Below are 26,920 nucleotides of genomic sequence, written 5' to 3'. Positions count from 1 at the left end.
TCTGCAACTAAAAATGGCAAGGTTACGACGGGATTGCTCGGCACCTGGCGAGCAGTCTCTGAGGCCTTAAAGAGCCATGTGGGACCACAGTCAGAAATGTGTGGCTTGCCAGACAGTGAGGGAGCTGTGGGCTCCTTTACTGATCCAACTGCTCTGCCATCAGCCCCTCTGCTGCTACAGCCATCGAAGGCTTTTGCTGTTACGCCCCCTGGTGACCTGGACGTGCCTTTTGACCCAGGCCCTATTGGCCTTGAAAAGGAGATGGATATGCTTTTCTTCCAACTGGGAAGAATGGGGTACATAAGGCCCGAAGGCCGAGTTGCTTGACAACTTAAAGCAAGACATATTGTTCCCACGACTAGCCCTGGAATTCTCTGGTGTTTGTAATCAAGAAAAGGAATGGAAAATGGAGACTGTTAAGTCATGGAAGATATGGGAGCGCTTCAACCAGGATTACCAACTCCAACTATGCTCCCCCAGACATGGACATTAATAGTAATAGACTTAAAGGATTGTTTGTTACCTTTTCTGATTGTACATATGTATAGGCGTACTCGGGTTTAGTATGTAAAAGCAATGTTCTGTATATTTAGAAAGTTCGATGTTCATGTGTGCGTGTTGGTGGAGCGTAGACTCCCCGCACATCCAGCGCTATTTACTTGCCTTTTATAAATATTCCTTTTATAAATATTACTAAATTCATATTGTGTTGAGACTTCATTTATAACAGCAGGCTTTATTTCAGTAGGGAGCAAAGACTTTTACACATTTCTTATGGAAATATATCAAATAGTTTATACGAGTTCCACTGAATGGTTTAGGACTTTTTTTTGGTAACTTTTAAGAACGGTACAACATTAAAAAGCAACAAGACTTAATCTGTTAACTGTGGAACTATGAAGCACACATACTGGAAACACACTGGCATTAATGGAGAACTTTGACCTTCAGGCAGTAAGCTTTCTATAACACTGCACAAATTACCTCTGTCACTGGTGGTAACTGGACAATAGAAAGTCATCTTCTACTCATTTATTCTATTCATTTAATTATTCATTTCTTCTATTCATTTATTCAATTATTTATATATTTTCCAATTAAATGAACTCTATTAAATGATGATTGATACTACACCACTAGCATAAACACCTAGACACTTGTAAACACAATGTACAGAAAGCAAAACATGCAGTGTGGTCACTGAATTCAGATGGAAACACCCAGAAAAACAAAAGAAACTCAACTTGAGCTATGCTGTCAGCTGAGCAGCTGTCAGCCCTGCAGACATATGACTTGAGGACAGATTTTTTTTTTTAAAGTATCTTTACAAAAAATCAGATGAAAGAATCTAAACTCTACTTACTGCAAGTTGTTTGGGAAGACTTTCAGCAATACGACTGAGTAAAGTCTTTGAAGGCTTCTCAGCACATAACAAAACAAGATTGACATTTCTGTCTCCACGGAGCAGCAAACCTTTAGCCAAAACGCCTACCCGTAAAACTCCTTTCAAAGCTCTGTGAAGTAAATTACAGTTAGAAATTGCTTTAAGGTTTTACTATTATTTTAAATGCTAGTCATGAAGATAGAAAAATGAAATGAAATAGGAATATTCCACATACTCCTGAGGACACAGTCCTAATCAAAATTTGCTGTATGAAAACTTAAAGAGAACAGGATCCCTGGAAGCACTAAGAACAGTACAAGGAAAAACATAAAATGATTTTAGAAACAAAAGATGCATTTCTTAAAAAAAAAATACCTGTCTTTACTGCAATCTTTTTTATCATCTCCCTCTTTGCTCTTGTTTTTTTCATGGTCAGTCATATTGTCAGAAACAAGTTTCAAAGCACGCTCAGTAATAGAAACGATTTTTTGGACTGCCTGAAGTTCCTCCTCTGTTGGATATATTGTCGCATGTTTGGTCATCACGTAACGGTCGTCAGAGGAGTCAGGGCGGCATAGAGGCTAAACAGAGATAAAGTATATTTCTGAAATGTGGGAACACTTAAAAGTTCATAGAATATTCAAGCCTCAAATGACTGAAATGTAACAAAACATGAACTGAGATGTCCTTAACAACTTACACTGCTCACAATCATGTCTGAAGAAACTATAGAAATAAAACAAATTTTGAAATCCACAGATCCAAAGTACTCCTCTCTCCCAAATAAGTATCTATTGTCTTTTTATTAACCGCTAAATGCTTGCATACTTATTCACTGCTGCAAAATAAAGTATCTATCGTTTCTTTCAGAGAAAGAAGAATTCAAATAGTAAGGGGCCTCAGGAGGTCTCTAGTCCAACTTCCTGTGCAAACAACGGTTAGCTATAAGATCAGATCACATTGTTTAGGGATTTATCCAGTCATGTCTTGAAAAAACACCAAAGATGGAGGCTGCACAACGTCTCTGTGAAAAAGTTACTTCCTGTATTCAGTCTGAACTTCTCATCTCAGCTTAAGCTGGCTCTATCTTGATCTCACCACTACAAAGAACCCGGCTCCATCGTCTTTCTAAGGCACAGACATTAGAAGGCTCTTAGGACCTACTGACGCTCTCTCTTCTCCAGGCTGAAAGTGGCAAGATCCCTGTCTCTCCATGTAGCACACATGCTGCAGTCCCCAGTCATTCTGGTGACCCCACATTGAACCTGCTATGATTTATCAGTATCTTTCTTGTACTAGAATGCCCTAAACTGAATGCAGTATTGCAGCTTGGGTCTAATGAAAGCTGACTGCTTCCTATCATCTATTGATTATGCTCCTGTTAATACAAATCAGGATACTGTTGGTGTTCCTTGCTGTCAGAGCACATTGCTGGCTCATGTTCAGCTTGTTCTCTGCCAAGATCCCCAGGTTCCCTTCTGTAGGGCTACTACCCAGCCTGTCACTTCCCAGCCTTCACCAGTGCAATGGGTTACTCCTGCCCAAGTGCAGCACTAGCCATTTGTTCTTGCAGAATTGTGTAAAGCTCCTGTCAACTCATTCCTCCGGCTTGCCTAGGTCCATCTGGACAGAAGTCCTGTCCTTAAAGGTATAGGTTCTTCTCCCCACCCTGAGCCAATGTCAGCAGCAAACCTGATGAGCACACACTAAACTCCATCACCTTTCAGATGACTGATAAGGTACTAACAAGACAAATCCCAGGATAAACCCATGTGGTACTCCACTTGTTACCAACCTCAAAGGAGAGTAGTACCCACCACTAACCATTATCCTCTGGGACTCATGATCCAACCACTTTTTACCTAATACATTTGTCCACAATTACAGAATGGTTTGGGTTGGAAGGGATCTTTAAAGATCAAGAAAATAATGTTTTATAATGCAATTAAATAAAAGTAATACACAAATCCAGAAAGACTTGTATTTCAGAAGCATCAGTATTTTTCGAGTATATTTCAAGTATATTTCGAGGCATCTTATTGTCATATTAAGTGGACTTATTTTGGAAGAAAGGTTCATCTACATAATTTCATTAGCATATAATTTTTTTCTTCACCTTTACGAATCCTTTATTAAGAAAGGATGGAGACAACTCTGCACTGAATAATTTATAGTCCTTAACTGTGCCTCCTAGTAAGTAAGATTTCATTGTTTTCCCTTTAAGTTAAGAAACTCACAGCTGGTCCTTGGGGCTGAGGAGGTATTCCTGGTCTAACTCCCAGCAGGCCTAGAGGTCCTGGAGGACCATGAGGATATCCTCCATCTGGTATTCTGCGACGGTCATCCCAGTGATGCTGCTCTTCCTCCATTCTCCTCCAGTACATGTCTTCTTCATATCGCCTGAAGTGCATGAAACAAAGCATTCTCTTTACATAGCTGTTAGTACTTCCAAACATTCTAAATAAATTCTTGGATGTCCTCACTAACTCATTTCTAGTAATTGTGCAAATACCAGGGAATTCCAGAGGGTAAGTAAAAAGGAATGGCTTTTTGAAAGTGAGTCTGTTTATAGCAAAATAATTCTAGTAAGTCCACATTCCTCAGAGGGCTCAAAGACCAGCAAACGAAAACCCCAGTGAATTAATGACAATTTAATTTAAAACAAGACAGTACAGAGTTCCCACATCATTCAAAAGAACTAACTACAGAAGCAGAGTTAGTTTTAATCCGACTTCAGCTTTGTCTCATTTACTGATAAAACAATGCATTACCTCATTTCCATCCTCCAGCGTTCTTCCTCTTCTCGCCTTCTCCAGTATTCTTCCTTCTGCATCTGTTTCCTCATCTTTTCTTCTTGAATTTTTCTTGCTCGAATACTAGGCTTTACTTCTACTTGTAAATCTGGGTTTACTTTTTTCTAGTTCAGAAAAAAATGAATGAAATGCTGGTTTTCCTTGTCATCTCAAATTTACATAGTTTTTCCTGGAATGTTTAACACACACTACTTGTCTACAATAAAATCAAGGGGAGTAAAATGCAGTTTTAGAACTACATTGAATGAGTAGTTGAAGAAAATCATGTCCAGTATTTTAAAGAAATAACATATTACAAATAGCATGAATCCCCTCTTTACCTACATCAGGAACAAAGTAATTTAAGATGAAAATGTTACATGAAAGACCAAGTAACTTGCTGTTCATTCTGTAGCCAGGTGACTAATCTGTAGCCTGAAAAAACATTTCCTCTCAACTACTGTGTGCTTCCTGACATCCTAATTCCTGAAAGGTACCTCATACAGATGTATCATCATGAGTTACTGAACACATTTTTCTAGCAATTCTCTTTTTTCATCCCTTTCATGATTACACAGGCCTATTACAATTCCTGAGACCACAGTAGATTCTTCTTACATTGTTTCATAATAATCAAAATGCACACCATATATCAATACAGGTGGCTCTCCACTCATGACTGGAAAAAAAGCTCCAATGCTCATTTCTCAAATGTCTCCACAAAAGGTTTGTGTGGTCTATCCTGCCAAAAACATTAAGCACTATTCTATTACACTGCTTGAAATTAATGGTAAAAAACATAAAAGAACCTACTGTTCCTTGCATATGTTGTACCATATTTCAATGTTGCAAAGGTTCCCAAAAGCAACATTCAAAATGTTTAATAACAAACAAAATCAAAAATGGAGTTTCATAGTCTGCATTACTGCTTTGAATCACAGAATCACAGAATCACAGAATTTCTAGGTTGGAAGAGACCTCAAGATCATTGAGTACAACCTCTGACCTAACACTAACAAGTCCTCCACTAAACCATATTCCTAAGCTCTACATCTAAACATCTTTTAAAGACTTCCAGGGATGGTGACTCCACCACTTCCCTGGGCAGCCCGTTCCAATGCCTAACAACCCTTTCGGTAAAGAAGTTCTTCCTAACATCCAACCTAAAACTCCCCTGGCACAATTTTTTTTTTTTTTGAAGACTATAATCCAAAGAAAATCAATATATTTCTCTACCTTCTTTAACATGCTGTTTACTCAGAGTACTTAGTTTGGCATTCTTTAAACGTAAGACTGTACAATTAGATGACAATCTGATGGATTTTCAGATAGAAGCATAAACATTTCTACTAACCTTATACTGAAGTCTGTGCCGCCTCCCTTTTAAGTGCATCTCCTTGGCATTTGGATCATTAAAACTGCATTCACAAAGTTTACAGTGAAAGCGGATCACCTTTCCTTCATCATTTCTTACCTGGAAAATAAAGTTTAACACAGTTGTTTTTGTGTTTATTTGTTGTTGTTGTTTTTGTTTTAAACTCAAAAATGATGTAAACATGAATTTAATTCAGTAACATTGGATAATGTGTATTCATCTATAACACATACTAAAAAGTTCACACAGTAACTGAAAGAAGGCTAGCTTTCAATTCTGCCAGAGACACCATTGTGCTCCATAACGAACTGAGTTCTTCCATTCCAATGAGCACACAGCTTTAAACTTGAACCTGAACATATTGAGCTGAAATTAATAATAGCAAAACAAAAATAATGAAAATTAAAAAAATAATAATCAAATAATGAAAAATAATGAAAGATTTACATCAGATTCTGATCCTATTGACTTGATCCACGTCTCATACCACCAACGTGAAGAGTCCCCCGCTCAGTTTAAAACATATACAATACAAAAATGTGAATATATGCACAAGCCTTTGCAGGTGTGATGCCTTGTTTCATAATGAACAATTTTTCACTGAAATAGTTAAAATAATACATATTTTTGCATCAATACCTCCTCCACGTAGTCATGGCCCACTGGCTGTACATCACTTTGCAGGGCAGCAAGAGTCGCAGGAGTCACTGGTTCAGTTGCTGTGTCTGGTGTTACTTCCTGTGTTTGTACCGTGGCAACAAGAGTTGTTTTAACACTTTCAGCTGATTTCATTTCTTCCAGTTTACTTTCTGTTGTCTGAAGCTTATTACCACCTACAAATTAAAATATTAAATTTTTTTAACTTCCATAAAATGCAAACATGATTACACGTGATGTACAGACTGAAGAGTTTATTTGCAAGTATCAATGTTCTGCCCAAAACTTTATCAGTCTTTTAAAACTAGTTAAAACTTAAACATATTTAAAATATGTGTTGTTTTTTTTTTTAATAAATAAGAGTTTGAAAACATTCAAATTTGTTTAAAGCACTTAGTATTAGCTTTTAATTTTAGCACAAAAACCTACTACTTTACGTAATTTTCATCATTCACTAACACGCTTTTTCGAGAGAAAACCGAAAGGAACAAAGACATTTTAATATTTTTTTTTTTGTAAATGGATCCAAAACCATATTTGAAAAACCATATAATTTGTGTATTAACAAAGGTACTATGCTCTCAATGTTGCAACTGCATAGGTTTTTCCTTCAAGAGGAGAACAGCTTATTTCAGAACATCTACTTCCCATCTCTGTATGTCTATCATGCTAATTTCAAAAAGTTTTCACTATACACTTACACTGTTACAAGGATGTTTCAGCTTCCCAGTAATCAACTGCCTGTCTGCCATAGCAGTCCAGGCTGTAAACTGAAATTAGGACCAACTGGACTATAAACTGCAATACTCCATCAGCTACTATGTAAGAAACCAAAACACTTTTATGAAGGAGGAAGAAGCCTCCAGGAAAAGTCAGGTAGAGACAAAAGGACAGAAGACAGAATCACATAAACATCTAGGTTGGAAGATACCTCCAAGATCACCTAGTCCAACTGCTGACCTAACACTAACCAGTCCTCCACTAAACTCCTCTTAGGTCAGAGATTGGACTCGATGATCTTGAGGTCTCTTCCAACCTAGAAATTCTGTGATTCTGTGATTCTGTAAACCATATCCCTAAGCTCTACATCTAAACGTCTTTTAAACAACTCCAGGGATGGTGACTCCACCACTTCCCTGGGCAGCCTGTTCCAATGCCTCACAATCCTTTCGGTAAAGAAGTTCTTCCTAAGATCCAACCTAAAACTCCCCTGGAGCAACCTTAGCCTGTTCCCCCTTCTCCTGTCACCAGGCACGTGGGAGAATAGACCAACCCCCACCTCGCTACAGCCTCCTTTAATGTACTTATAAAGAGCGATAAGGTCGCCCCGAGCCTCCTTTTCTCCAGGCTGAACAAGCCCAGCTCCCTCAGCTGCTCCTCATAAGACTTGTTCTCCAGACCCCTCACCACCTTCATCGCCCTTCTCTGGACTCGCTTGAGCACCTCCATGTCTTCTTGTAGTGAGGGGCCCAAAACTGAACACAGTACTCGAGGTGCGGCCTCACCAGAGCCAAGTACAGGGGGACAATCACTTCCCTAGACCTGCTGGCCACACTGCTTCTTATCCAAGCCAGGATGCTGCTGGCCTTCTTGGCCACCTGAGCACACTGCTGGCTCATATTCAGCCGACTATCAACCAATACTCCCAGGTCCTTCTCCACTAATCAGCTTTCCAGCCACTCATCTCCCAGCCTGCAGCGCTGCTTGGGGTTATTGTGCCCCAGGTGCAGGACCTGGCACTTGGCCTTGGTGAACTTCATGCAGTTGGCCTCAGCCCATCGGTCCAGCCTATCCAGATCCTCCTGCAGAGCCTTCCTGCCCTCGAGCAGATCGACACACGCACCTAACTTGGCGTCATCTGCAAACTTACTGAGGGTGCACTCGATCCCCTCATCCAGATCATCAATAAAGATATTAAAGAGAACTGGCCCTAGTACTGAGCCCTGGGGGACTCCACTAGTGACCAGCCTCCAACTGGATTTAACTCCATTCACCACAACTCTTTGGGCCCGGCTATCCAGCCAGTTTCTAACCCAACGAAGCATAAGCCAGTCCAAGCCATGAGCAGCCAGTTTCTTGAGGAGAATGCTGTGGGAAACGGTGTCAAAAGTCTTGCTGAAGTCAAGGTAGACCACATCCACAGCCTTTCCCTCATCCACCCAGCATGTCTCTTTGTCATAGAAGGAGATCAGGCTCATCAAGCAGGACCTGCCTTTTATAAACCCATGCTGACTGGGCCTGATCGCCTGCTTGCCCTGCAAGTGCCGCGTGATGACACTCAAGATAATCTGCTCCATGAGCTTCCCTGGTACTGAGGTCAAACTAACAGGCCTATAGTTTCCTGGGTCTACCCACAGCCCTTCTTGTAGATGCGCGTCACATTTGCTAGCCACCAGTCAACTGAGACGTCCCTGATAGCCAGGACTGCTGATAAATGATGGAAAGCAGCTTGGTCAGCTATTCTGCCAGTTCTTTCAGTGCCCTCAGGTGGATCCCATCGACTTGCACCATAAATTATGAAGCAGAACTTTTATACACATTTTTATTTTCACCTATCAGGAGTTACTCATGAATAGTTAACTCAATACATTTGTATTTACTAAACTAAGATCTTTAAAAAATATAAGGAATAGGTTAGGTTTCAAAATAAAGACTGACTTCTGTACTTGCCAACAAAGTTTATTTTCGGTGTAGATGTTTTCTTTACAGCTATATTAGCAGCAGTTGAAGACATTTTGTTGTTGGACGCCGTGTTAAGTGGTGTGCTTGCTGTGGGAATAAGAATTTTCACTGCAGAGGATGTAACAGAGGAGTTCACAGTACTGCTGCTAGTTGATATGCTTGAAGCAGATGCAGCTGGTTTGGAAGCAGATGTGGATGTTGAGGAAGTAGCCTGGGTAACCAAATTTGGTTCAGTTGAAGGAATGGGTTTGCCAAGTTTTGTGTGCAATTTTACTACCTATAAGAGAAAAGAGAAATTCATATACTCTTCCTGGGACAACTAGAAAAAAATGAACTTGTTATAGGCTATGGAAGCTGTAACACAAACAAATATAACATCGAAAAAATAAAAATAAAAAGTGATCTTGGCAAGAAAAGATGAACATGTAGAAGTTTTTGTCATCTGTAACAAGGAAATTGTTAACTGTTGTCTCAGATTGCTTATTTCCATCGCAAATTCAGTATTTACTCCAAAAGCTACATGGATAAGATAGCCAATAAACTGAAAGGCCAGTAAAACTGAAGGAGGAATTTTGCTCAAAATGTTTCCATGTCACTGTTTTGCTGTCCGGTTGCTTTTTCTTCTCTTCAAAAAGCATAATACATTAAACTACATTTTTGAAAGAGCTGACCATCACCTGAAAAAGGAATACAAGCAGTCCATAAAAACTAAACATGCAAAATGAAAGCTAAAGATTGGGAAAGATTTAAAAGTAGCAATAAAAAATCTGCTAGACACACCTTTAATGCAAAAGTATAGACAACAATAATACGCATACAACAGTATACATACGCTTCTTGGGTTTTTGCTCTCTCTCTCTCTCTCTCTCTCTTTTTTTTTTTTTTTTTTTTTTTTTTTTTTTTTTTTTTTAAGTAAATCATATTTCCCCCATTGGAATACAGGCTATAACTTCAAGTTTAAGCAACTCTTCAAAATGACTTCTGCAGTAGAATGCACAAGATTCTTCACAGTGTACCAAAGTAATAGATTCCTTTGAGATTTCAGTTTTACGCAGATGACAACCTAAATTAGCAGTAGATAGTGACTATCTATAAGGAAAAGAAAGCTACATCCACATGTACTAAGATAACATACCACCCTCCATATATCTATCCAATTACTAGGGACACCACAAAAAAATTAATGGCTCAATGTATTTATAAAAAAAACACTAGACACGTCTAAATTATATTTGTTCTTGCACTAACAAAAATCATATTAAGGAAACTTTTAAATGCATTGTGAGATTTATTTATTTTAATAGAAATGATGTTACTGATGCCACTTTGTACAGTGCTCTAGGTTAGAAAGGTAAGAGCTGTAAAAGCTGAATATTAATACTGTATTTGTTACTGACATTAATCTTGCCCAAGTAACGAAGAAAATCTGTAATACTGTCCTGGTTTCAGTTAGGACAGAGTTAATTTTCCTCCTAGTAGCTGGTAGGGTGCTATGTTTTGGATTAGGATGAGAAGAGTGCTGATAACATGCTGATGTTTTCATTGTTGCAGAGCAGTGCTTACACCAAGCCAAGGACGTTTCGGCTTCTCACTCTGTCCTGCCAACGGGCAGGCTGGGGGTGCAGCAAGAGCTGGGAGGGGTCAAACCCAGGACAGCTGACCCAAACTAGCCAAAGGGGTATTCCATCTCATCTGACATCATGCTGAACAACACATAGGGGTGGCTAGCCGGGGTGGGGGGGCTGTGCTGCTCAGGAATAGGCTGGACATCGGTCAGCAGGTGGTGAACAATTGCACTGTGCATCACTTGTTTCGTACACATTATTAGTAGTAGCACTATTATCATCATTATTGTTATTATTGTTATTATTATTATTGTTATTATTATTATTTTGTCTTAATAAACTGTCTTTATCTCAACTCACAGGCTTCACTTTCCCGTTTCTCTCCCCCATCCCAGGGAGGGAGGGGAGAGGGTGAGTGAACGGCTGTGTGGTGTTTAGCTGCCGGCTGGGTTAAACCACAACAAATATATAAACACACACTACAGTGCTATTCTATTTACTATTGTATGGCCAAATTCAAAATACAGGTCACAGGGGTTCACAGTGAAGACCGAGTCTTCTTTCCAGAATACCTACATACCTGCACCCAGACAGTAGGGAAAAAGCATGCTTACCCGAAGTATTCCAAGCACACACTATGAAGTCTACTACTACAGTGCACTGTTCTGTGCTCCCATATACCAATTTTGTTTGCAAGAAATGCCAAGGTGTGATGCATAATTATCCTGTCCCTTGGTACTGACTCGGTTTACAGCATTTCAAAACGCACTGTGAACTTCACAGCACCAAGCAAGTAAGCTGACTACCGAGAAAAGTCTTGGAAAGAGTTACTGAAGACAAGCATGCTACCACATGTCTTCACTGACTCTTTTCCCCACCTTATTCTACACCTTCATGCTACAATTTCCATACTTTCCCTAATACATCCCCTTCTTATTGATGCAGCAGCAGTATTTTTCTCCCTTTCTCCCGACAATGCCCTTCTAATAGTGAGCTTAAAGTTACATTTGAAACAAAAAGCAGAAATAAACATTTTAAAACAAACTTATTCAAACTATATTGTGTCTGCTTATTTTCTCCCCTCTAAGATGAGGGGAAAAATATACAACTGACTTGTGTAATAAGAACAAAGAAGACTCTTACTTTCTGATGTTTTGCTCCACGGATATGGGCAGCATATGCATCTGCTCCTGTACAAGACACATCACAAAGCTCACAGCGCAACTGATTCTGAGATCCACGAGCAGATGTGCTGCTGTTATTGGTGTTCTGGGAAGCTTTTAATGCTGCTTCTTTCTTTTTGTGTTTCTGGCCTTCTAAGTGTTCTTTATAAGTCTGATTAAATAAATAATACACACAGTAAGCTACCTTTGTACTGCTTGTTCATCTTTCAAGTGAATACACATAGAATAGACCATAACATAAAATACATGCTTTGTATAAGAACTACTTCCTACTTTGAACATTTATTTTATATTACATGCTCTAAGGCATAAACAGGCCACTTGCAAGAACAAGAAATTTTATTCTCCACTACCAGAATTCCACTTTTAGAAGTAATACAACCTGGCTTCTCCTCCCCTACCTGCTCACTTCCTCAATCAAGTACAGTTCAAAAGATATTAATATTGAAAACTTGAGATGATCACAAAACTGTATCTCAGTTGCAGTTTCCTGCACTACATCGAATTATTCTTGATTTTGAATTTTCCTCAACCTGCATGATGACACTGATTAAGTGTATCCTGAGAGCTAAAAAATTGATTCAAAAGAAGGTAGCACAAAAAGCTGTGGTGAAAATGAAATGCAGAAGTTGAGATTTGCTCCTATAACATCCCTGACAACCTAGAGAGACAGGGTGGGAAATAATGACAGACTTCCTTAAAGAACTGTTGAGCCAAACACACACAGATACTACATGAATTGATGTCTACATTTTACACACTTGTACCCACTGTGAAACTACACTGGGATGACAGAATACCATGAAAAATAAATTTTCGGGCTTCCCATTCACAAAATTTATATAATTGAGTAGTTTTGAAAAAAAAGTGTTTCCTAAGAAGTTTGCTGTGCTAAAAAAGCAAATCAAATTCATAGTTTATAATACTTCTGGAGTTCAAAGTATTGTTAAAGGTTCTCTGTACAAGCTAACAGGATGCATCTTTTGCCTTCACGTAGTAACTCTATAATAGCACAAACTTTCATTTAATTATTCCTTTAATAAAACTTCAGAATCAGGTCCTTAAAATTTAAGGAGTTTTATAAAGGGGGTCATTTTTTTTCTGAAGAAATTATGACGAAAAAACGTATAGCATAATATTACATAATACAAGTACCTGTGGTCCAGCACAGCTGATCTTACAAACATCACAGTAGTGGATCTGGGGTGTTTTGGGAGGTTGTTTTGCTTTCAGTTGCTTATTTTGGAATGATGCCTTTTTTGTAAAGGTGGTCCCTGTCCAAGCAGCTGTTGCAGCAGCAGCAGCAGCAGCTGCTGCCGCCTGTTTCTGTTGCTGCTGCTGCTGCTGGTAATAGGACGATGCAGCTGAATACACAGCAGCTTCATAGCCAGAATAAGAGGTACCTCAAAGATCAAAATAAAATAAATATTACATCACTGTATAGTAAGTACACCATGTATCAATTACATAACACACTACTTACAAGCACACTGTGTAACAGAGGTGGGGGGACAAGATATAAACAATTTATTGATATCTCGTTACATAGTCCAAGTTTTTCTTGATGTTTCACAGTACACAAATATCACAAATATATAGCATACCACTTGTATCTTTTTTTTTTTTTTTTTTTGGACATCTTCACAGAGACATAGTTATGTTGCTGGATATATCAAAGCATCCCTAAAGAATATGTGAAAATTCCTCGTACATCTCGCAAGACTGATTCATAGAATCATTACGGTTGGAAAAGACCTCCAAGATCATATGGTCCAACCATCCCTCTACTACCAAATGTCACCCACTAAACCATGTCCCTAAGCACCCTGTCCAACTTTTCCTTAAACACTCCCAGGGACGGTGACTCCACCACCTCCCTGGGCAACCCATTCCAATGCCTGACCACTCTTGCTGAGAAAAAATGCCTCCCAATTTCCAACCTAAACCTCCCCTGGGCAACTTGAGGCCATTCCCTCTATTGCTATCACTGGTTATCTGTAAGAAGAGGTCGACCCCCAGCTCCCCACAACCTTTCAGGTAGTTGTAGAGAACAATAAGGTCTCCCCTGAGCCTCCTCTCATCCAGACTAGACAACCCCAATTCCCTCAGCCACTCCTCATAGGACTTGTGTTCCAGGCCCTTCACCAGCTTCAAGGCCCTTCTCTGGACATGCTTCAGGGCTTTGATGTCCTTCTTGTAGTGAGGGGTCCAAAGCTGAACACAATACTCGAGGTGTGGCCTCACCAGAGCAGAGTACAGGGGGACAATCACCTCCCTGGTCCTGCTGGCTACACTATTCCTGATACAAGCCAGGATGCCGTTGGCCTTCTTGGCCACCAGGGCACGCTGCCGGCTCATGTTCACGACATAACAAGAACAAAATATTTCTCAAAGGCCAAATGGAATAAATAGTCTTTTGGAAGCAGATTTATTGTTCAAGATCCAAAACAAAAAGGAGGACAAATTATGTAGAGGAAGGCAAAAAAAAATAAATACAAAAGATAGAACTGCTAGTGCTATTATTACATTCTACCTCAGTGATTTAAACTGTTCAAATGCAAAGCTACTTGTCTGCTAAAACCTCTGCAGCACGCCCTAGATATGCACTCCTTGATTTCTAGTCTCAAAGCTGAATAAATCAAGGAAACCGGGCTTTCATATCTTTGAGATAGTTTTCCCATAAACTTTTTACATCTACTGGTTCAACTATTTTAATCCTCTGATCAGGTTCTCTTTCAAGGAAGTCCCTTTAAAATCCCTTTTTAAACAGAAAACCAAAAAACTTCAAGGTAGCTATAACATGTCAGTTGATCACCATCTGGCCATAAACCTGAAGTTTCTTTTCACCTTTAACTAGGCTTTGGATTCTAATGTTTAAAGAAAAGTGTTTTTTTGCACCCATTCTCCTCCCATTTTGTGCCAACAGAACCCAAAATTACAAGATTTATATTGGATTGGTTCTCCCTGTTGGTTTGATAGTGTTATATATGTAATTCGTGTCAGAAAAATGCTTGATATTAATAAAGAAGGGGGAGATTTGGGAATGTGGCAATGGGGGTCGGAAAGCCTCGAGGTTGGTGAAAACATCAGACTCTTAAAGATGAGGTCATCAGGAATGTAAAGAGTTTAGAGGAAACAAAGAAGGGTGATTGAGGCGACGCCCTGCCATCTGGGGTTGCTTGTTTTCCCCTCTGTTAAGGCATGGAAGTTGCTGGAGGGGTTGCTGGTTAGAACTGTTAACATTTATTCTTTAATGTTATATGATAATAATATTATTAGTGTGATTTCAAGGGTTAATGAAACGCGGGAAAAGCAATCACGTTTTGTTGTTTTCGGGAACCTTGTGGTGGGCAGAGCATGTGCAGAAGAAGAGGGAGACAGTCGAAGCCGCTCCTGCAGTCTGGAACAAAAGGTTGCTAATGGTGATGGGGAAACCATGAGCCTTTCACCCACAAGGACCACCACAAAGAGAATTATAATATGAAGCGGGGATAGGATATCCATATGTATAGGCGTACTCGGGTTTCTTGTAAATATGTAACAGCAATGTCCTATATATATTTGGAAAGTTCGACAGGTGCGTGTGCATGTTGGTAGAGCATAGACTCCCTGCGCACCCAGCGCTGTTTACTTGCCTTTTATAAATATTCTTTTATGTTACTAAATTCAGAGTTGAGACTTCATTTATAACAATAGCATCATGCTCTTCCAATTTCCCTGGGTTTTATTTGTGTGGATGTCTCTCCATTTTTTTCTATTCCCCCACCTTCTCTCTCCAAAACTTTAAACAAGTCACAAAACACCATGTACATAGCAATGCTAATACTTTCTATATTTTTACATGTAAAAAAATAGGCATACTTAAGCATAAAAACTTTTAAAGATAAATCATTATACTGGCAAAACATTTTGATGCAACTGGTTGATACTTCTCAGTAGACTGATGCAATTGAACAGAAACATTTTGAGTATTTAAATCCTGTAATCTTCTGTGACAAAGATCCCAGCAGCATAATACACAAAACTCTTACCAGAGTAAGTAACTGCTGTTGTACTGTACGTTGCACTTTGAGTATAGGATGGAACAACAGTAGCTGCAGCTGCCACTGGCTGTACAGTAGAGGATACTGGATATATAGAAAATGTAGTTGTTGCTGGACTTGGGGTTGCAGGTTTTATAGCCGTCACTTGTCGCGTTTGTTGGGCTTGAGTATATTGAGCTGCCCCTTGGCTATATCCTGCTTTCTGAGCTAATGAGGATAGAAAACAGAAGTACACAAACATAGGCTTTAGTTGAATGAAGTGTAAACCATATTAAGTAATGCTTAATGATACCTAATAACATTCTGGGAATTAAACATAACAAGGAGAGGTGTTTTTTTGGTTGGTTCCTTTATTACTATTATTTTAACAGTCATGGTAATGTACTGTGTAATTGTGCAAAAACCACACAACTGTGTAAATATGTCTCAGGTCACATTAGTAAGCCTCAGATTATTTTTTTAACTACGCTGCCATGTTCTCAAATGTTATATATGGAGTGGCAATTTGTGTCGAGAAAATGGTTGATATTAATAAAGAAGGGGGAGATTTGGGAGTGTGGCCATGGGGGTTGGAAAGCCCCATGGTTGAGATAACATTAGACTCTTAACGATGAGGCCATCAGGAATATAAAAGAGTTTAGAGGGAACAAAGAAGGGTGATTCAAGAGATGCCACGCAGTCTTGGGTTGCTTGTTCTCCAGCTGGTTCTCTTGTTCTCCAGCCATTAAGGCATGGATGTCTCTGGGTGTTTGCTGTTGTTGTTACATTCAAAGTTGTTTGACCAATGAAAAGTTGTTTTGAAAAGAACTGCTGTGGAGAGAAGGGTATAAGAGGGGAGCCTGCCCTCAAGATAAAGAGAAGGCAACATGAAGTTACATCAATAAAGAAGCAGGAAAAAGAAGTGACGAGGAACAGGCTGGCAGAATGGAGACCAGGACGGGAACAGGCATTTTGATTGCCTCATGAAGATAGGTTCGTCCAGACTCAGCAAACTGCTCAAAGAAGCTCATACAGTCGCTGGGAATAGGCACACCGGAGCTGGGAAGAAGCTCAAGCTGAGAGAAGTGGACCTGTGCACACAACTGCCTCTCGCTGGTAAGCAGCTGCGCATTATGGGGAATCATACGTCCTTAGAAACAAAGACTGTCCTGGAAACCTTACAGCTTATTCCCTTTATTAACAATCAGACAGTTTATGATCCTGAAACATGGGACCAAACTGAGGTCAAGGTGTGGGACTCTGCAACTAAAAACGACAAGGTTGCAGTGGGATTGCTCGGCACCTGGCGAGCAGTCTCTGAGGCCTTAAAGAGCCATGTGGAGCCACAGTCAGAAACATGTGGCTTGCCAGATAGTGAGGGAGCTGTGGGCTCCTTTACTGATCCGACTGCTACGCCATGGGCCCCTCTGCTGCTACAGCCATCGAAGGCTTTTGCTGTTACGCCCCCTGGTGACCTGGACGTGCCTTTTGACCCAGGCCTCTTGGCCTTCACAAGGAGATGGACATGTTTTTCTTCGATCTGGGAAGAACGGAATACATAAGGTCCGAAGAATGGAAAATGGAGACTGCTAAGTTATGGAACTTAAAGGATTGTTCGTTACCTATCCTGATTGTATGTATGTATAGGAATACTCAGGTTATTATGTAAAGCAATGTTCTGTATACATGTATTTAGAATGTTTGATGTTCGTGTTGGTGGAGCATAGACTCCCTGCACACCCGGCGCTGTTTACTTACCTTTTATACCTTTTAGAAATATTTTAATTCAGACCTCATTTATAACATCAAAATAACCTTCGAATTTAGTTTTTACTGGAATACACTAAGCTAAAGAACATCTAAACCTTCATATTACTTTTCATTAACATAAAAAAAGACTTTGTAGCAGTCATGATACCAATAATTAAATAACTACATACATCATTAAGTAACTGCAGAACTACAAATAAAGTCTAACCAAAGTATCATCTGAACCCACCACTGACTATCTGCACATAGCTCAGCAAACTTTCTAGACAAATCATCAAAACGTTTGCCTAGAAGTATGCTTTGTGTGCATTTAATAACAATCCAAAATTCAAAGATAGCTACAGCAATGTCCAGCTATCCAAAGAAAGTTACAGCATTAACATTCAAGTTCCAGATGCAGCATATTCTTCTACACATTATCAAGGATTACGCGAAAAAAAAATAAAATCTGGGTAATGTGATATGTTCAAATACATATTTTTAAGGTATTAATGTAGTACCCACACTGTATAATGACAGGAGTTGGAAGCGTGCAACCCACCTGTCTGGTAGTACGATTCAGCTACTGAAGGCTGAGGCTGGGCAGCAGCCACAGCCGCAGCAGTTGCTGTTGGCTGTTGATAGTATTGTTTGTTGTCATAAGCTACAGCTGGGGCAGTAGATCGAACATAAGAATAGGATTCCTAAAAATTTTCAAAGAAGAAAACAGTGATTTTCTCCTTAAAATAGGTATCTGGAGTAATGCTCATTACCAGAGTCAAAAAATAAAAACAATATATTTCCTTCTAGTCTACACTAAAGGAGATAGTTTTTAAAAAAAAATTATTCATGGAGACAACATACATAGATATATGCATTAAAGAAATTAAATGTTTACAAATGCTTCTGGACAGAATACAAACCTGATGGTCTTTTTCAGATTTTATATAAAAATTAACCTCACTTAATTAAATCGCTTTCCCTTCCAAGCTATTTTGTAACTGAAAAGCAACTACTTTCATTAGTTTTTCATAGGAACTATATCAAATTCCTAAAAAAAAATATGAAGGAAAAAAAACACCACCAATCTCCACAAAATGTTAATTTCTATAAACCACAATAAAGTCACAAGGTTACAAACATCATCCTATATTTGCCTTAAAAATCCATTCATTAAAAATGGTTATAATGGTTTTCTTGGTTATATTTGTTAAGAGTGTGGAAGTGACACTTTCAAAGCCTTCTTCATTTTTTGACATATCAGCTGTTCCGTTAGGGAACCATAACTAGTCTACAAGGGTAAGGCAAGTAGCCCATTCAACACAGCCAGAACTCAGAAGATGGCTAGTAAGCTTAGAATAGGTGAGCCTGGAAACCACTACATATGTATACATATTTTCTCATCCATACCATATTTACGGTAAAGCGCGACTAGCTGACCAACTGATGGGTAGCAGGGCATAAACTACGTTAGCTGAAGTCTACTGACATGAAATTTTCTTTAATTTAGGGGACTCTTCTCTGAATACATCGAGTAACTGACTACCTTAATGACGTTGTGAATATACACCCAACTGGAAGGACTCCTAGGTTACAATTCATTACCATATGTAACAAATTCTAAAAGCTGCACAAAAGAACTGAACCTAAAGCAACAGAATCATCCTTTTAAACAAACAAGCCCACTAATTAGAATCTATATAATGCCTTGATAATTTTACAACTAATATATTAAGGAAATATTACAAGGGACATACTGTTTCAATGTCCTCTGTCTCACTAGTAAATGCAAATTTTAAATATGAACCATGCCACAAAATTTATGTAATTCCTGTGCATAAACACACCAGACTAGAGATATCCACTGAAGACTTGGACTAACAAATGCTAATGTAGAAAAAAAGCTGTTAAAAATGCAAATAATGCTCACATTTCCAATGGAAAACTACCTGGCCATGTAAAACCCCTCCTCTTTCTGCATCTAAACTGTCTAATTGAAACCAACGGGCTAGGATTGCTGACGTGCAGATACACCTGTATTATGTGAATCTAGACAGACAGGAAAAACTGCAACTTCTGACTCTTCTAAAATCTGAACAGAAATAAAGACATATGTTAGAAAGTCCCAACATGACCTCTACAGACTGAAATCTTCCAGCTGCAAAATCAATGTAGCACGCTGATTTATACTGCAAGTTTACTAACTCATGAACTGAGAAGGAATACAATCCAGTAACAGGATGCTGTCATACTACATTTAAGCCAGTCTAAGAGTGGGAAGCTATCTAAAGTACCAACAAATCTCTCTCCAAACAGGCCTCTTCCTTTTAACATACAAATTTAAAAACCATTAAGCAGAAGATTTTTTTAAGCATACCTGGTAATTCTGCGTAGTGACAGGAGGTGGTGGTGGTGGAGCTTCTTGTTGCCTCTGTGTATAACCATAATCTGTAGCTGTGTGTGCTGTAGGGTAGCCTCCATATGCAGCAGCTGTTGCAGCAGCTGCGACAGCTACTGGAGCAGGCCTAGCTACTGCAACCGTAGCTGCTGCTGGGGCATAGGCTGCAGTAACCGTGTGAGCAGCAACTGGGGCTTGATGGACAGTGTAGCTAGCAACTGTAGTTGGATGGGAATAGGCTACACCCGACGCTGGCTGCTGGCTACACGGAAAAAAGACAGTAAGTAAATAATTAGGTTAATTCAGCATATTAAGCTAATACATAAGCATTTCAAAATCCTGGATTTAATTAATATTTGTCTATTCTACAAACAAAGCAGGAATGGCTATCTACCTGAACATACGCTTCAATAGCTAGTATTACCTCTCTTCTACTCACATTAAAAAAAAAAAAAACACTATCATTTTGAAGTTTCTGTGAATGACAGAAATATCAAGTGGATAATGACTTTCTTCTTAGAGAGTGTTACATATGGAGTGGTAATTTGTGTCGAGAAAATGGTTGATATTAATAAAGAAGGGGGAGATTTGGGAGTGGGGCCATGGAGGTCGAAAAGCCCTGTAGTTGATGATAACATCAGACTCTTAACGACCAGGCCATCAGGAATGTAAAAGAGTTTAGAGGGAACAAAGAAGGGTGATTCAAGAGATGCCATGCAGTCTCCAGTTTCTTGTTCTCCACCTGGTCTCTTGTTCTCCAGCCATTAAGGCATGGATGTTTATGGGTGTTTGCTGTTGTTATATGCAAAGTTGTCTGACCAATGAAAAGTTGTTTTGAAAAGAACTGCTGTGGAGAGAAGGGTATAAGAGGGGAGCCTGCCCTCAAGATGAAAAAAAAAAAAAAAAAAAAAAAAAAAAAAAGGCAACACGATGAAGTTATGTCATCAATAAAGAAGTAGAAAGAAGGAATGAAAAGGAACAGCCTAGCAGAATGGAGACCAGGATGGGAACAGGCATATTAATCACCTCATGAAGATAGGTTTGGCCAAACTCAGCAAACCGCTCAGAGAAGCTCGTACTAAAAGTCGCTGGAAATGGGTGCACCGGAGCTAGGAAGAAGCTCAAGCTGAGAGAAGTGGACCCGTGCACACAACTGCCTCTCGCTGCTACGCAGCTGCGCATTATGGGGAATCATACGTCCTTAGAAACAAAGACTGTCCTGGTAACCTTACAGCTTATTCTCCTTATTAACAATCAGACAGTTTATGATCCTGAAATATGGGACCAAACTGAGGTCAAGGTGTGGGACTCTGCAACTAAAAACGACAAGGTTGCAGTGGGATTGCTCGGCACCTGGCGAGCAGTCTCTGAGGCCTTAAAGAGCCATGTGGAGCCACAATCACAAATGTGTGGCTTGCCAGATAGTGAGGGAGCTGTGGGCTCCTTTACTGATCCGACTGCTCCGCCATCAGCCCCTCTGCTGCTACAGCCATCGAAGGCTTTTGCTGTTACGCCCCCTGCTGACCTGGATGTGCCTTTTGACCCAGGCCCTATTGGCCTTAAAAAAGAGATGGATATGCTTTTCTTCGATCTGAGAAGAATGGGATACATAAGGCCCGAAGGCCGAGTTGCTTGACAACTTAAAGTGAGACATATTGTTCAAAAGGAATGGAAAATGGAGACTGTTAAGTCATGGAACTTAAAGGATTGCTTGTTACCTTTTCTGATTGTACATATGTATAGGTGTACTCGGGTTTAGTATGTAAAGCAATGTTCTGTATATTTAGAATGTTTGATGTTCGTGTGTGCGTGTTGGTGGGGCGTAGACACCCCGCACACTCAGCGCTTTTTACTTGTATCCTGCTTTCAGTTAGAACAGAATTAATTTTCTTCCTAGTAGCTGGTGGAATGCTGTGTTTTGGCTTAGGATGAGAACAGTGCTGATAACACCCCGATGTTTTAATTGTTGCAGAGCAGTGCTTATACCAAGCCAAGGACATCTCAGCCTTTTGCTCTGTCCTGCCAACAGGCAGGCTGGGGGTGCAGTAAGAGCTGGGAGGGGACAGACCCAGGACAGGTGACCCAAACTAGCCAAAGGGGTATTCCATACCATCTGACGTCATGCTAAACAATATATAGGGGTGGCTAGCCGGGGAGAGGGGGCCGGACTGCTCGGGGTTAGGCTGGGCATCGGTCAGCGGGTGGTGAGCAATTGCATTGTGCATCACTTGTTTGTACATATTATTAGTAGTAGTACTATTATCATCATTGTATTATTATTATTATTATTGTTATTATTATTTTCCTGTCTTATTAAACTGTCTTTATCTCAACTCACGGGCTTCGCTTTCCATTTCTCTCCCCCGTCCCAGAGAGGGAGGGGGGAGGGTGAGCGAACGGCTGCGTGGTGTTTAGCTGCCGGCCGGGTTAAACCACGACAACTTGCCTTTTATACCTTTTATAAATATTCCTTTTATAAATATTACTAAATTCAGATTGAGTTCAGACTTCATTTATAAGAAGAGGGTTTGTGGGTTGGTTTTGTGTGCTGTTTTTTTTCCTGAAGCAGTGAAAAAGAAATCTTTCATTCAACATTTTAAACTATTATCTTTTCATGCCCGACAAGCTTGTGCTTCATTAGTTCTTCAATAAAACCACCTGACAAATGAAGAAAAATACTACTTTTCTATGACAGCTCATTATTGACCTGCACTTGCATTATGTTTTTCAGTAAACTATATGTAGTGGGTTTACGTGGCAAGGTTTTGGTAGCAGGGGGGCCATAGGGGTGGTTTCTGTGAGAAGGATCTAGAAGCTGCCCCATGTTTGGTAAGGGCCCCATTGTTGACCAGAGCTGAGCCAATAAGTGATGTTGTTTTGCGCCTCTGTGAGAGCATATTTAAGACAGGGAAAAAAAACACTGCGCCACATAGCAGCTGGGAGAGTGAAAGGAGTGAGGAACAGCCTTGCAGGCGCCAAGGTCAGTGAAGAAGGAGGGGGAGAGGTGCTCCAGGCGCCGGAGCAGAAGTCCCCTGCAGCCTGTGGTGAGGACCATGGTGAAGCAGGAAGTCCCCCTGCAGCCCATGGAGTACCACGGTGGAGCAGGTGGCCCTGCACCGACGGAGGCTGCTGCCTGTGGAAGACCCCTGCCGGAGCAGATTCCGGGCTAGACCTGTAGCCCATGGAGAGGAGACCACACAGGGGCAGGTGACCTGGCAGGATCTGCTGCCCGTGGGGGACCCAGGTTGGAGCAGTTTGCTCCTGAGGGATGGACCCCGTGGTACGGACCCATATCTGGAGCAGTTCTGGAAGAGCTGCTGCCTGTGGGAAGCCCACGCCGGATCAGTTCATCAAGGACTGTGTCCCGCGGGTGGGACCCCACAGCACAGGGGATGAGAGTGACCGAGAAGGAGCAGCAGAGAAGCGCTGTAGACTGACCATAACCCCAATTCCCCTGTTCCCCTGCGCCGCTCGGGGGGAGGAGGTGGAAGAGGGTGGATGGGGGGGGGAAGGTGCTTTTGGTTTCTTTCATTTGTTTCTCACTTCTCTAGCTTGTTAGTAATAAGCAATAAATCTTACTATCTCCTTATGCCGAGTCTGTTTTGCCCGTTACAGTAATTACTGCGTGATCTTCTTGTGATAAATTAGTAGGGGTTTGTTCATTGTCCTTGAGAATTTAAAGAATCTACTGAGGAGATAAGGTTTCACAACTCACGGCATTGTAACATGGGGACAAATGGGGAAGGGGGGTTGGGTGAACATCCTTGTTAAAACAAAGATTTTGTAAGATACCACCCACCCACCGCAAGACATCCTGTTTTGCCCCCACCTGAACACAAGCACAACTCGTGATCACCGGAGGAAGAATAACGACCCCCAACAACAGACTGCACAGTCTTAGGACAGGTCTCGACTGGTCTCGACAAGTCGACAGGTCTCGACAAGCCAGAACTTCAATGCTATAAAACAGCGACACTGGAAAGGGGAAGTTGCGTGCCGTGGTGGAGCGGAGACTCCCCAGCCACCCAGCGCTGTTTTGCTTGTGTCTGCTTACTTGATTAATAAAATAATTTCAATAGACCAGTAAATTGTGTGGTCTAACTTATAACACTTCTCATCCTTATCTCAACCTTTGAGCCCTTTTCATCATATTTTCTCCCCATTCCTCTTTGAGGAGGGGGAGTGAGAGAGCGGCTGTGGTGGAGCTCGGCTGCCCACTCGAGCAGAACCACGACACTATATTAAAGCTATGAGCTTGTAAAGACTTCCATGAAAATTAGCTCAGAACTCTTAAAGTTAAAGCAGACACACTTTAAAAACATACCTGTGATACCAGGCTTTTCCCACAAAAGTTTACAATTATAAAATACTGGCCCCACTTGAACAGAAGTCCACTGCCTTACCGCATGAAGGATCATCAAAAGACAGCTAGATCAAAGAAGAAGACTTCCACCAGAGCTCTGGCAATCTTCCAGGCACATGCTGAGACTAACATGCCTTTCTAAAATTTGCAGGTAGGACATTAATATGTGGCTATTTACTAAGAACGAGTAATTACTAACAATGGAAACAAAAAATTTATGATGGGTTTAATTTTTTGAACAGAAACAAATATTATTGTCCTATTTCAATCCCTACCCATGCATTATGATTAAAAGCTTACAATATCTGTTCTGATTTTTTGAACAAATACAGTGAACTGAGATAAATATCACTATGTAGAACAATTATATGAAATGGGGATTCAGTGATTATTCTGATTTTTTTTCCATACATTTCCAGCACTGCTATTCAATAATATTTAATAATCATTATAGGGTTCTACAACTCCATAGAACTATTAAAAGATAATTCAAATCCAATTTTGTGTCTATCAAGGAGATAGTATACACTATTTTAAAGAAAACAGAAATGATATCTTACTTGAAAGAAACATACACAATGGCACAGTGGAATTGAAGCATGGTTATGCTCAAAACCAAAAGTGTGGGAATATAAATGTTGTTTTTGCAGAGTTACATTGTTTAGAAGGAGGGAATGTGGTACTGAGATATGCTTACAGTGATAAGAAAGCTTAGCAGACTACATTGTAAAATGCAGACAACCAGACTCCTTAGGACAATTAGGTGAAAATCATGGTGTCAAGTCAAGTCAAGTCAGATAAGTGAAGAAACATTACCATTTCAAACAGTAAAAATGGCAAAAGGAAATTGAAATTTGACAGGCCAGCAACTGAAGGCTATGCATTGTTTGTGAAGCATCAGATAGATTGTGAACCTGGATTACCCACTCAGTGGGGAGGGTCCTATCCTCAAAAAGTATATAAACTGTGTTTTGGAACTAGTAGATGCGCTCTCTCCTGCTTGTGGGGCGCCCGCCATTGCAATTGCGAATAAATTACTACTTCACTGAGATCCTCGCCTGAGCCTAAGTTATTGGCTACAGAGTGTTTCTCACAAAAGGACCAAGAAGTCAAGACAGCTATTCCAAAAGACAGCAATATTATCTCTGACATAACTTCCAGAAACAAAGCACCTTTTTGCTGTAGATATTTTTGCTAAAAACATTTCCATAACTCCACTGCGTTTAGTAATTAAAAATAAAATTTGTCATTTAATTACAGCAGAACACATTGACTTTAACATATCAAAAAGCCATTTTTATGTCAGAAACACACAGAGAAAGTTTTATTACTACTGGACTTCCATGTCTAGACTCTACCTTCTTCCCACCATAGTCCCCTGATATTTCATTGTTTAAAAGACCCTTTACATTACATCCAAACTCAACTCAGTTGTGAGTTGTACTCATGATTATATTACATTATATATATTAATGTTATTTATATGTATTAATATTAAATATTATATTACATTTTATTTTTAGCTTCTTGGTGTAACAGTGGAAGGATAAGACCTAAAATATTTTGGTGTAGCTCGAGTCACTACTTGAAACAATTCCTTCTACTTGATTTATATAGGCAGTGCCTTTGTTTTGTCAGCTTTGGGTCAGAAATCACTGTCAGAAAACTCATGAAAACTATTTTATGATGGTAAAAGTGTATGATAATCTATAAAATTAGGCTGCATTGTTTACGTACCTAACAGCACAAAAGTGTAAAATATTCACACGTTCAAAGGTAATTCACAGCATCACATGCATCTACTCAAAATATATTACTGAGAAAACAGGAAGCCTTATACTTTCACTTAGATTACAACTGAACTCATCAACAGTGCAATACTGCCAATGAAGGGACAGTCTTGCTCCACCCTATCCTCATTCTCACTCTTCCCTCCTCCCATATATCAAATCTGGCCATCAGGCCATCACATACAATTCCATCACTTGGGGTAGCTCTGCTATTAGTTGAGCTACTGATTTAACTCAATCTAGCAGAAAAGTACAAGATCTTTTTTTTTTTTTTTTTTTTTTTTTGCTTGGCCCATTTTTTGACATGGTAAAACTGTTAGAAAAATTGGAGTTCACAGAACAGTCTGACTGCCAGATTGTGATTGTACTGTTAACAAGATTCTGCTCAGTCTCATTTCTTCTTTGCTATTTTTGTATTAAATTTCCTTATCATGGTATAGAATGAACAGCCCCAATCATTTGATTTCTAAGGCTTAGTTCTATCACCATTTTCACTTTAGCAAAACTGTTCCTCTTGCTTCTGCAATGTTATATATGCAGTGGTAATTCGTGTCAAGAAAATGGTTGATATTAACAAAGAAGGGGGAGATTTGGGAATGTGGCCATGGGGGTTGGAAAGCCCCATGGTTGAGATAACATTAGACTCTTAACGATGAGGCCATCAGGAATATAAAAGAGTTTAGAGGGAACAAAGAAGGGTGATTCAAGAGATGCCATGCAGTCTGGGGTTTCTTGTTCTCCAGCTGGTTCTCTTGTTCTCCAGCCATAAAGGCATGGATGTTTCTGGGTGTTTGCTGTTGTTATATGCAAAGTTGTTTGACCAATGAAAAGTTGTTTTGAAAAGAACTGCTGTGGAGAGAAGGGTATAAGAGGGGAGCCTGACCTCAAGATAAAAAAAAGGCAACACGATGAAGTTACATCAGTAATGATATTGTATAGACTCACTTTAGGATAGGATA

The 26,920-nt window shown here is 39.9% G+C and overlaps 1 protein-coding gene and 1 non-coding gene across 4 annotated transcripts in view; both read right to left on the bottom strand.

The window, feature by feature from the left end:
• The window catches only part of LOC116501453 (zinc finger RNA-binding protein-like), a 66,901-nt gene that overhangs the window by 23,393 nt on the left and 16,588 nt on the right, over positions 1-26,920 (bottom strand). For 2 of the 3 annotated variants that reach the window (XM_032207026.1, XM_032207028.1), the window contains exons 3-14: positions 19,788-20,070; positions 17,973-18,114; positions 15,671-15,889; positions 12,795-13,042; positions 11,599-11,790; positions 8,867-9,167; positions 6,191-6,384; positions 5,531-5,650; positions 4,156-4,301; positions 3,622-3,784; positions 1,760-1,965; positions 1,364-1,514 (exon numbers count right to left, since the gene is read on the bottom strand). In XM_032207026.1, coding sequence (XP_032062917.1) covers positions 1,364-1,514; positions 1,760-1,965; positions 3,622-3,784; positions 4,156-4,301; positions 5,531-5,650; positions 6,191-6,384; positions 8,867-9,167; positions 11,599-11,790; positions 12,795-13,042; positions 15,671-15,889; positions 17,973-18,114; positions 19,788-20,070 — 2,365 coding nt within the window. The remainder of the gene's footprint in view (positions 1-1,363; positions 1,515-1,759; positions 1,966-3,621; positions 3,785-4,155; positions 4,302-5,530; positions 5,651-6,190; positions 6,385-8,866; positions 9,168-11,598; positions 11,791-12,794; positions 13,043-15,670; positions 15,890-17,972; positions 18,115-19,787; positions 20,071-26,920) is intronic. The other variant, XM_032207027.1, reaches the window with a different exon arrangement.
• Positions 26,386-26,514, bottom strand: LOC116501478. The gene has a single exon (XR_004254442.1). It is a non-coding gene; the product is annotated as a small nucleolar RNA SNORA66 (small nucleolar RNA).

The sequence above is a fragment of the Aythya fuligula genome, chromosome W, assembly GCF_009819795.1.
Source record: "Aythya fuligula isolate bAytFul2 chromosome W, bAytFul2.pri, whole genome shotgun sequence".
NCBI lineage: Eukaryota > Metazoa > Chordata > Aves > Anseriformes > Anatidae > Aythya > Aythya fuligula.
Note: the sequence above shows the minus strand (reverse complement) of the source record. Positions and strands in the feature narration are given on the sequence as shown.